Source organism: Alosa alosa, chromosome 13 (genome assembly GCF_017589495.1).
Source record: "Alosa alosa isolate M-15738 ecotype Scorff River chromosome 13, AALO_Geno_1.1, whole genome shotgun sequence".
Classification (NCBI taxonomy): Eukaryota; Metazoa; Chordata; class Actinopteri; order Clupeiformes; family Clupeidae; genus Alosa; species Alosa alosa.
Genome location: NC_063201.1, coordinates 21,396,239 through 21,408,962, shown reverse-complemented (window position 1 = coordinate 21,408,962; position 12,724 = coordinate 21,396,239). Strand labels below are relative to the sequence as shown.

At 43.6% G+C, this 12,724-nt stretch overlaps 1 protein-coding gene across 1 annotated transcript in view; it reads right to left on the bottom strand.

Moving 5' to 3' along the window:
- ascc3 (activating signal cointegrator 1 complex subunit 3) overlaps positions 1–12,724 on the bottom strand; it is a 202,360-nt gene that overhangs the window by 181,303 nt on the left and 8,333 nt on the right. Inside the window, exon 4 of the mRNA XM_048261920.1 lies at positions 6,566–7,170. Coding sequence (XP_048117877.1) covers positions 6,566–7,170 — 605 coding nt within the window. The remainder of the gene's footprint in view (positions 1–6,565; positions 7,171–12,724) is intronic.

The following is a 12,724-nucleotide window of genomic DNA, read 5'->3' as shown; positions in this document are numbered from 1 at the left end:
GCACGATCGCACTCCCGAAAAATAGTCAAATAATTACCATCCACACACAGACCCTCTCAATGGCATCATAAAGGGAAACTGTTGAAATGTTAAAATGTTAAATTCAACGCAATCTGATTTGCTGTCAGTGTTTCTATCATCCACACAATCACTCTTAAAGTGATGTCCATCAATAATTGTGCCACACTATTTGCCACTCTTATGCCCTAAAGACAGATATTTAATCTTAATATTTAAAATACTGTAGACCAAACAAGAAAGCTTACAACAATGTTTACAACAATTGACTACAACAATGTCTAACATATAAAAAATAATATAGCCCTTTGCTCTCTAAAGAGTATATTATGGTGCATACTTTCTTCGGTAACAGGGAACCTTTTCCAGGAAAAAGAGTTCCAAGTCATAGGCTATTATGTGCTTTTAATGGTTTTGGCTGTAATCAAGATGTTTTTTTCAATATTGGTATAGTTATTTTTGACAGCGTGGATGGGCTTTTAGGTTGTAGGAAAAGGACCTACTTGGCAGTAGTGGTCATTGGCAGAGTATTTGCCTATTGATGTACTGGTTTCCAAACTAAATGTTGTGCTCTTACTAAAATGTGAAAAGACGACAAATGCCAATTGCTAAAATGCAACATACATTTGAATCAGCAAGACACACAAAATGTCTGGGATTCAGTCCTGTAACTCCCTGACCACATACATGAGACATGAATCATTTAGGCCAAAGCAGAATTCTGATATCTTCTGTATTTCCAGAAGCCAGAGAGGACTTGATCAAATAGCCCGTGTTTTTTGTTGATTGTCTTGTGCATTTAATTTCTGGATTTCTGGAATTTCAGGATCTGATTCAACAGTCACTCCCTAACACGTCAATGTAAAATAGTCTGTCTATTATACCAATGTTAACACCCAACAGAGGGGTCGGTTTGAATTTGCAACACAAAGCAGATGCAGCCCCAGTCAGTATTCATCCTAGTAAATTAGTCTATGCACACAAGCCTGACATTCAAGTGTAGATTATTCCCCCCCCCATAATTTCAAATGTGCTTTTGTAATACAAAATAAAGTCATAACTGAATTAAAATGCCACCTATCCTAACCCCCACTCTATCCCACCCTCCACCACCCTGCATTACTCCCCCACCCACACACTATATGAAGCTTTCCTTCCATGTTCTTCAAAGACCTGTATATCTTTTTTTAATTAATGATAACAGAGGTATGATTACCTTGAAGCGTTCATCCTTGCACTGCAGCTAGCATAGCGGTTAATTAAAAGTGGACCAATGTATGCACTGTGTAACGATCCCTCCTGACCCCCGGAGATGATGCCACACCACACCTCATCACACTCTAAGTATAAGCAAAAAATGGACCATGGGGCAAAAAGCACTGCTTTGGTCAAAGTTGGCTAGCTCAGAGTCTAAAACATTTAAGAGGACGTGTAAGATTTTTTTTCCAAATCTTCATTTTGTCATGATGCTATTGGCGCAAGATTCACCAGCACAGCACAAGCAAATGGGAACCATGAACTGTAATGTTGGGTACTGAACAATAAATGATGGAAGAGGACAACGGTGTGTGAGGTAACATGTGTTATTGAATTGTTATAAATGTTATTTTGGAGTTATATGGCCTTAATCTGACAGTGATGGGACGGCAGATTTTATGAGTTGACCACTCTGTGTCTAATGAGAACATTGCTGAAACATGCTGGAAACCCACAACTGGACCAAATAAGAAAGCTCCTGACTGCAAGAATGTCTAACAGATAAAATAATATAGCCCAATTGCTCTCTAAAGAGTAAATTATATGGTGCATACTTCCTTTGGTAACAGGGAAGCTTTTCCAGGAAAAAGAGTTTACAGTATCCAAGTCATAGGCTATTATGTGCTTCTAATGGTTTTGGTTGTAATTAAGATGGATTGTGAGATTAGTACAAGCTAAAGTTGAGGTTAGCATCTTTCCCATGAAACTCATGAAAGTCACAGATGTAATGGTGCGTTGAAAAAAGGTACAACCTACACTTCCTTACTGTCAAAGGGGGGCCTGCCAAGAAAAGTTTGTGAACCCCTGCTGTATGTGCATAGACCAGCCCAGAATGGCAAACACTTCAAATCTTCCTGACGCTTTGCTGCTGGCCTTTACTAAACCGCACACTCTCAGTGTGCCACAAAAGGCCAAGGTCTTCATATCAGCCAGGCCTGCATACTCAGATATCACACCATGCCCTCCTGAGGCCTTCAAAAGGTCTCCGCAAGCCATATAGCCAAGGATTCCGGCCATACTGAGTGCGTTCATATACGTTAAGCCTAAACCCACCGGCAGCTCAATGCGACCCATATGGTTCCCAGTACAGAATAGGGAGAGAGAGCAAGACAAACAGCCTTTGTAGGAGAGTGAGAAACATGAGGAGAGAAGGAGAAAGTCTGATATTCACATTAAACACTAACCTATTACACTAATGCAACGTTTCCAGGTCCGGGACAGATACTTGACAAATTACTTACTGTAGCCCATTCTCCAACGCAAAACATAATTAATACAATTTCCCTTCCAATTCTAATCTTTTTTAGCATGGTTGTCTGCAAGTTCTCCCTAAAGGGCTTCGACGTGTCCTCAGTGACTCCTAACAACACAGCGAGAAGAACTTTCTCCACTCAGCCATCTTTGGGGCAGACTACTCCAAACACCAGACAGTTTTTCTGCTGCGTCTGCAGTAGGGCTGTACGCTGAGAAACCTGACGTACCCAAGAAACCGCTTGATTAAACGGCTTCCGTCTTGGTGAATTAACAGCCTTTGATTTTACAGAGCTAAAAGGACACCCTCAGTGTACACTCACGAACACAATACAATACAGGAATAAAAGACTAACTGGTGATAAAAGGCTAAAATTACTCACCTAGATCAAAACTAAAAGCAAATGACATTAAAGAACTCATTTAATACACACAGGGCAGAGAGACTTAGACACATCTTTAAAACCTGGGATATGGTCTTTCTTTCAGGCATTCTTTCAGATTGTATTATTGTTTTGTATTATTACCATCATTATTACAATTACAACTATTAAGTTAGCATAAAAGTTACATGTAAAGGTGCTCTTAGCAATGTTACGCGGTTTCCATTTTTTTACATTTTTTGTCGCATACAACAATCATCACTTCACCATCCACTAGCTGCCTGTGCCCTGAATACACTGTCAAAAAACGCCATCTCTGTGGACAGCCCAGGCTCTAAAAATGGCAACCAAAACAACTCGGTCCATCCTGGACCATATAAACATAAACTGTTTGTTCCAGTCAATCACCGACGAGATGCACGTTTAGGAGAGTTTCAATTGCACGAGAGGGAATTGAACAAGGGAACATGAGAGGGAGGGGGAGGGTTCAGCGATTTTGTTTGATTTTGTTTGTTTTGTTTGAACGTCAACAGAAGTGACGTTACCCAACATCTCTTAGAACACCTTTAAAGCAGCACTAAAGAAGATTTGCTCTCGGGGTCCCCCTACAGTTGAGAAGCGCAATAATAAACAAATTAAATGTGCGTCTTTTGCTATAAAGTATGAACATAACTCTGATACAATATAGAGGGAATGCTCCTACAGCAGTCTGTAGAAAGAGATTTCTGAATTCCTGTCACATAACAGCTTTTCGATTTCGTAGTGGCAGTGTTCCTACCCGAACGCGAAAGTTGCTAGGTCGGTAATCACCTATAGAGGGCCGCTTAGACAATGGCAGAAGTGCCGTTCATCATGTTATGAGGTTATGTGCCATCAAAATGATTTTGGAAACAACACTCTTAAAGGTGCCTTTAAGGCAGTGGTTCAGAAAGTTTAGCTGTATTCATGTCACTGAGAAGTTTCTGGTTTGAATCTCACGTCTCTAAAATTGCAAAAGATTGCAGCCCGACCACTTTATCCAGATCAGTTGGCCGGCTCATCCATGGGCTTCCGAACTATGCACCCGTGTATGTGTGTGTGTAGTTGAACATATGCCATATGACATAAAACACAAGTATGGTAAAGAAGTAGCTGCAGTCTGTATTATTTATGGATGCAAAAAATCATTAGTATACTCTGCTGTGACACTCTTGAACAGTCATTATTATAATGTGCTCTCTATAAGCTGTGCCCTCTTACCACAAGGCCAGCTCGATCCAAACATTCTCATCCATGGCTAAATGATACCCTCCGATCGCAGCGCACCAAACTCAGAGCCGCGGAGAGGAAATGGCACAAATCCAAACTAGCTGACGACCTCAAAAACTACCAGACACTCCTGACCTCCTTCTCAGCCAGCATCACTGCTGCTAAGACTGCTTTCTACCATGACAAAATCAACAGCTACAGACACTCAAAAACTTTTCTCAACCTTCAAATCGCTACTCAACCCCTCAGCTGCCTCCTCCTCCATCCAGCCTTACTGCAGATACCCTCGCCTCATTTTTTACAAACAAAGTGGCGGCAATCAGCAGTCAATTCTCTACATGCCCACTCAACGATCTGACTCAGATACCGCGACTCCTACAACCTCTAGGGACTGCTGGAACATCTTTTTTCAGCATTCACGCCTTCTCCGAGTGAAGTGTCCAGACTCCTGACATGCAGCCGTCCTACCACATGCTCGCTGGACCCTATACCTACGAGCCTACTTCAGTCCATCAGTCCGACCATCGCCTCCAGCTATCACACATGTGATCAATGCCTCGCTAACCTCCGCACATTTCCAACAGCGCTCAAAATGGCCCGGTAACACCGTTACTTAAGAAAGCTTCTCAACCCTGCTCAAGTCGAAACTACCGCCCTGTCTCACTACTGCCTTTCCTATCCAAAGGCATTGAACGAGCAGTCTCCAAACAGGTCTCTGACTTCCTTTCACAGAACAACCTTCTGATCCAAATCAGTCTGGGTTCAAAAGCCGCCACTCTACCGAAACGGCTCTGCTGTCTGTAACAGAAGCCTTAAAAGAAGCCAGGGCTGACCGCCGTCATCAGTACTCATTCTGCTTGACTTATCGGGTTGCCTTTGACACGGTTAATCACCGTATCCTTCTCTATACTGCTGACATGGGAATCTCCGGTTCTGCTCTCTCCTGGTTTGAATCCTACCTCACAGGACGCCGCTTAACGTATCATGGCTTGGTCAGCTATCCGCACCATCTCACCACAGGGTCCCCAGGGCTCAGTGCTGGGCCCCCTCCTCTTTGCTATCTACACCACCTCCTTGGGACAGATTATCCGTTCAAGACGGCTTCTCATACCACTGCTATGCAGACGACACACAGCTCTATCTGTCCTTTCCACCTGACGCACCCCCTGGTTTCAGCACGGATCTCGGATTGCCTTTCAGACATAGCTACATGGATGAAGGCACACCACCTCCAGCTGAACCTCTCAAAGACTGAACTGCTGGTCATCCCAGCTAAACCTACCATACACCACGACATCAACATCAAATTTGACTCCCTGTCTGTTTTAATCACCAGGACTGCAAGAAATCTAGGAGTTGTTCTTGACAACCAACTAAACTTCTCAGATCATGTTGCCTCAGTCGCCCGGTCATGCCAAGCTTCGCACTCTACAACATACGGAAAATCAGGACTTACTTGACTCAAGATGCTACCCAACTTCTGGTTCAGGCAATAGTCATCTCACCACTGACTACTGCAATGCCACTCCTGACAGGTCTCCCAGCCTGCGCAGTGAAACCACTTCAGATGATCCAGAACGCGGCGCGCGCGCCTGGTCTACAACCAACCCAAAAGGGCACATATTACCCCGCTGCTCATCCAGCTACACTGGCTACCTATGGCCCGCCCATCAAATTCAAGTCTCTAACGCTTGCCTGCAAAGTAGTCTCGGTTCTGCTCCCACCTACTTGAATGCCCTCTTACAGACTTACACTACCTCCAGACCGCCAAGGCCCTCTGATCGAACGACGCCTAGCTCTACCCACCGGTACGCCAAGCCAATCCAAACTTTTTTCTCATCTGTTGTTCCTCGTTGGTGGAACACACTTCCAGTTCCTACAAGGGCAGGGACATCCTTTTCCACTTTCAAAAAAACTCCTGAAGACCCAGCTCTTTAGAGAACATCTACTCTCATAGCAACACTTACAACAAGTCTTACTGATCCTAGCACTCACCAGCCGTTTTAAACTGACAAGTAACTGTTAAAAACAGCACTCACCGATGCACTTATTCTTACTGTACTCTAATGTTCTTTTAAACTGTCCTAAAATTGTGAGAATTGTTCTAAAACTTACTGTTTACCATGTTGTTAGTCGCTTTGGTTAAAAAGCGTCAGCCAAATGTAATGTAATGTAATGTAATGTAATAATGCCCCTCAGTGTATAGCCCATAAACACTGCTTTATGATTTCTGTACTTTATGTATTTCTGTTTTTGAATGTGTTGTGTTTTATCTTATTCTCACTGCTGTTGCTGTTAGTGCTCCCTCTCATCTTGTTCTCAATGCTGTTGCTGTTAGTGGTGATGCTGGTGATCTCGGCAGTGTTGTTGTCGTTGTTGTTGTTATTTTGGACTGTGCTGGAACTCACCTCGTTCTGCAGCTCTTCATCACTCTTCTGCGAGGCCAGCATCTCAAACAGGGAGGTGCAGAGCTCCTCAGGGCTGGAGGAGATCATGTTCCCAGCGTTCTGGTACTTCTCCACCTCGTCCCTGAGGACGCATGCGCCAGCGTCTCCAGCAGTCACCCCTCGGCCTCCACCGCTGCCCCCCGCCTGTGCCCCAGAGCCGGACGCCTGGCCACGGCCTCCGCCCACGTGGTTATTTAGGAAGCCCTGGAAGCCCAGGGCGACGGTGTCCTCGTCGGGGACGTCCAGCCAGGGCGGGGACTCATGGCAGTCCAGCGTGTAGCCGTCGTGGGAGAAGGCGATGTTGCGGCCGAAGGCGTTGATGGCGGCGTTGGAGGTGCGGCCAGCGTTCTGGGTGTGGACGAACGCCTCCGTCTGCACCTCGCCAGCCGAGGTCACGAGGTGCAAAACGGACGCCAGGCAGGCTTCGGCGGCAGTGGCGGGGAAGGGGCCGAACATGTGCCGGATGGCGCGGGTCTCCTCAGCACCCAGCTGCTCCCGGCCCAGGAACGTCTCGAACAGGAAGACGGCCGCACCCTCAATGGCGTCCTGGCCATGGTCCGTTCCAACTGTAACAGAGGTGGACACGCGAGAGGGGAGAGAGACATTAGATATTACAGGATGTCAAACACGCACCTAAAAATAGCTGATCATTCCATCTTCTTTGAAGGATCCAGTATGCTCTTGATCCCTTCAGTGTGTAAGTGATGTGTCAGAACACGTGCACAATCTCACATGTCTGCACTTGTCTGCTACATGAATTTAGAGGGATGATGTGCTGGGAGGAATAAAAGGGACTGAGCTTTTTCTTGCTCATTTAGGTTTGGGGCAATTCAGCCTATAGCTTAATAATGGGAATCAGGACTAATTGTCCAATTAGAGTGAGAAAATGTCAGTGAGGAACAGAGGAGTAGGGGAAAGCTTAGGAGAACAGTGGAAGATGAGAAAGGTTTAAACCAATTAAAATTGTCTGAAAGCATCTCCCCCCCTCCCCCTCCCTCCCTTCCTTTCTTTCTTTCGTTCGCTCCCTCTCCCTCTCCACCCCTTTGCCTGTGTCACACTGTAATTGCTCATTTCCATGGATTCCAGGGAGTTTTTTAACTGTCCGTTTTCACTGTATATGATTGGCGATTGAAACAGCAACAGAGACAGACATAGAAAGATGGGGAGACAGGGGGATCGAGAAACATTACTGGTGCAAACCATAGAATCACGTCGCGAATGCAGCATAAAAACTACACCTCCCATCAACGTTAGCAGTTTCGCGTTGTGACTCACTAGTAGTCGCTTCTATCAAATCCAAGAGCGCGCAGAGAAAGCGGAAAGTTAGACTAGCCAGCCAAGATGCAAAGATGGAAGAAATTAGTTTGCCTACTGCCCCTATCAATGCAGATATTTCAAATAAAAACTAAAAGTATAAAACATATATCCTTGATTAGCCTATGTTGGGTTTTGTGGAAGAGAAAATTGACTGTTTTAGTAGTAGTATTAGGCAGTATACAGTCAGATAGGTCACCATGGGCATATTTGGTTTAGCTATAGATGGATTAACAAATAAATAAATTGGCCTACATTTGGCAGGATACTTGATATACAGGCTAAATGCAAATATGGCAATGTATTATATTATTTTACATTAACAAAATGTAGGAAAATAGAACAGACTGAAAATAAAGTAGGCACTGATCTTTAAAATCCTGTTTCCTGTAGCCTAAATGTTGTCAGTCATTCTTAATATTCGCAATTGGTGCACTGGCATGTTTAACTGTTAGCTGCAGTATAATGTTAGATTATGTGTAAGTTAAGTACAGAACTGACTGTTAACTTGGGCGCACAAGTGCTCCTGAAAAAAAATGTTAGTGGAGAGCCCTGGAGAGAGAGAGTTCTAAGTTCTAATTCCAAGGAAAAGCTGCATCAAAAATGAGCTCCTGAAATCATCTCAAAATATGGACTAAAAAAGTTGGACACTTTGAAAAATAACCCTCAACAAACATCCAGAAAAGACTCTAAAGAAGAGGTGACAACTATAATAACCAACAATTGAAGAGGAAATATCTTAAAAGGAGAGTATTATCATATTTCTCAAATCAAAACACCTATATAGCCATCAAAGGCTAATCATCAACTGCCATTGTTGCCAACATTCCAAAGGAGAAACTGCCTTAAAATAGCTAACTGAAGAAGCTAACAGAAAAGGATTGTTTCTGATGATGGAAAACACCCAACAGACAGCAAAAAAGAGCAGGGAAATTGAATACCCAGCTAAATGCAAAAGTGGAGCAGCCAGGGAGAAACACAAGGTGAAGTCACTACATGAAAATCTGGAGGTCCTCTTCACCGATTACGCTCAGCAGAAAGGAGGAAGAAAGAAGAACAACATAATTTTCTTCACCAAGTCCATTTACATCTGGAAAGATACCATATGCAACCATTATCCATATGTATTCAGTGAGGGCATTGGTTCAGGAGGCAGATTAAAATATCTGCAAAGATGAACATCTGGACAAGGATGACCCTCTGCTTACCATCACATACTACACAAAAGGAAAAGTGTTGATCCAAGGTAATGAAGCCAACCTGGAGTCCTTTGAAGAGCTGTTCCCAGTTATGAAAGCTGAGGTTAACACTAAGAAAGTGTATGTCGCCTCTGACAGTGAAGAAAATGAGAGCCCAGCGGATAACCTGTCTATCTCTGCCCCTCCCACACCTGCAAGCCTTACCAACCGGCTAAAAGAGAGTATGGCCCTGCTGGAAATAGACTTTGCTGAATTCAAAGAGCAGACCCAGGCCAGGCTGTCTGACTTCCCAGACAACACTATGCAGCTGCTCAAAATGGAACTCCAACAGCTCAAGAAAGACCACAGAGTCCTGGCCTCTGACTTCAGCATAAGTCTAGAGACAGTCAAACAGGAGAACAGTGTGCTCCGTGCTCAGCTGGCCAAAGTGAAGGAGGATGCTGAGAAGAGAGAGAAGAACCTCACCAGGCAAATCCAACGCCTGACGGATCAACTCTGGTCAACGCCAAAAATGACAAGCACAGAGACACAGACTCTCCCTTCCAGTATTGCAGACCCCTGCCATGTCTCAGCCTCACCTTCTCTCCTCTGCACTCAGCCCAGCAACACTCTGGCACCTCCTGACCCGACTCCTGAAACATCTGCACAGTCACCTACCAACAGTCAGCTCTACCCATCCCAGCTTCCCTCCATGTGGTCTGAGGAGCAAGGCCCACAAGTGGTCCTGCTGACTGACTCAAATGGGAAATTCCTGGACACAAACAAGCTTTTTCCCAGAAAGAGAGTGTTGTCTAAACGCTGCAGCACCACAGGGCAGGCAATGAAGCTGCTGAGGAAGGAGACACTCAACAACCCTGAATGTCTGGTGATCCACACAGGAACAAACGACCTGCATAGGCTCCAAAGGGACACTGCTGGAGCAATGAACAGGATGGCGGAGCAGGCCAGTAAGGAGTTTCCTGACACCCGGATTTTGATCTCCACCCTACTGCCTAGGACAGACACCCCACCTCATGTCATCCATGAAATTAACATGGAGATCAGAAGAGGATGTGCCAGCCTGCCCAATGTCCATGTGGCTCTTCATCCAACCCTTGGCACCTGGGATCTCTATGATGGACTCCATCTACACAAGGAGAGGATAAAGATTTTTGCAAAATCTCTGAAGGACACGGCCCTGGGGCGTAGTCCTGCTACACCCTCCTCTGATAGGAGCCATATGCACCATCCCAGGCATCCTCCTCCCCATCATCACCCTAGGATCATCCATCCTACCCTAAGGAAAAACAATAGTTCAACCTGGCCCCCAGACCCATCAAGGGCCCACCACCCCATCAATGTGAGGCCAAACCAGAGGAGGACACCTTCCCCATTCCCACCCCCTACCCACCAGCCCCCTCCCCACCCACAGCAGCAGAGATATGCAGCAACACCTGCCCCTTGCCCCCCTCCCCACCCTCAGCAACAGAACTATGCTGCAGTAGCTGCCCCTTGCCCCCCTCCCCACCCCACCCTCAGCAGCAGAACTATGCTGCGGTAGCTGCCTCTTGCCTCCCTCTTCACCCACAGCAGCGGTGTCAAACTGTTGCTGCCCGGCCTACTCCCATTACAGCTCCTGTTGCAACATCTGAGCTGGGAGAGATCAGGGAGATGCTGCACACCCTGTGCACCCGACTTCTGTTCAGCTAAGAACCCTTTATATTTTAAATAACATAGCTAATAATATATCTTTTTGTAAAAAAAAAAAAAAAAAAAAAAAACTAATAACTGTGTAGTAATGCTGATGAATATCCCTAGTAGATTTTTTTATTTATTTTTTATTTATTTTATTTTTTTATTCCCATTAGATTTTTTTTTTTAACTATTATTATTATTATTATTATTATTATTATTATTATTTATTTATTCTAATAACAGAGTAACATATCCTATACATTTGATTTTTATTTAAAAAAAAAAAAAACTTTATAATTTATTACAAAACAAAATATTAGTTTTTACTATTAGCTTAAAGATATGAAATTCCTATTTACTACTGTAAATGTGTGATAGTTGTAGTTATTTTCATATGTGTTAAACTATACAAGTCCATTTTGTTTGTTTTCAAATGCGTTCATTTCATATAAGATGTTGGAATATTCAGGGCCTTCGCTCTTCAACTTTTGAGTTGAAGAGTGGAAGCTCTGAATTCATAAACACTATCAAAAATGTTGATATAATTATATTGACAGAAACATGGTGTCAAAACGATACATTCACTCACTGTCCCCCAGGATATAATGAAGTCATGGTGCCCTCTATAAAATTTAAAAATATACGCAAGGGCAGAACATCGGGAGGTATCTTGGTGTGGTATAAAGAAAATCTTTGCCATCAGATATTACCAATAAAACAGTGTAAATCACACATTTGGTTAAGATTAGATCAAACACTGGGCATAAATGATAAGAGTATATACCTCTGTGCTATCTATATACCCCCAGTAGACTCCCCATATTTTGAAGAGGACATTTTTGAAACTCTTCATTCAGAAATTGCCTATTTCCAGGCCCAGGAAACGTGCTTTAATTGGAGACCTAAATGGGATAAACAGGAACTGAACCTGATATTGTTGACCCACAGGGAAACAACCATGTATTTGGCCAGTTTCCCCTGTTTACCACACCAACCATCACCCACCGGAACAACCTTGACTCTGAAATAAACCAAAGTGGCAGGGAGATAGTGCAACTCTGTCGAGCCACAGGCCTGTACATAGTTAATGGTAGGCTCAGAGGGGACTCTTTAGGGAGATACACATACTCCTCAGCTCTTGGATCCAGTGTAGTAGACTATGCAATCACTGACATGGACCTCTCCACTATCAGTGCATTCACTGTCAGAGAGCAATCTCCCCTTTCAGACCACAGTCAGATCAATGTGTTCTTTAACCTCTCAGGTCAAAAGAGCAAAACAAAAAGTGAACCTTGTAAACTATGTGATTCACATCCCACTTACAGATGGGCCCCAGACAGTAGAGACAAGTTCATCATGGCCTTGAACTCACCTGATCTGATAAATGACATTTCAACATATGATCAAAACAAATATAACCTTGGAAATGAAGGTGTAAACAAGGCCGTAAATGATATCAACATGATATTTCATAAAGCGGCTATCAAAGCTGACCTCATAAGGCAAAAACGGAAGCCTTTAAAAAGAAAAAAATCTGACAAATGGTTTGATCAAGAATGCAAGACCATCAGAAAAGACCTGAGAAAAATAGCAAATGAAAAACATCACAACCAAACAACGAGCCTTTACGTGATTCATTACAATGAAATTCTAAACAAATATAAACATACAATTCGACCAAAAAAAAAAAAACTACAGCCAAAAGCAACTTGAAGATATTGAGAAGGCCATTAATGAAAATCAATTCTGGGATATGTGGAACAATTTCAACACAAAGGAACGACAAGCATTACCCATCCAAAATGGCAACATCTGGAAAGCACACTTTGAAGATTTATACAAAAACATACCAATTAATGTTAAAAACAACCAAAACCCCCTTGACTTTCCAATTACCTGGGAAGAATTAACCACCCAGGCAAATTCTCTACGG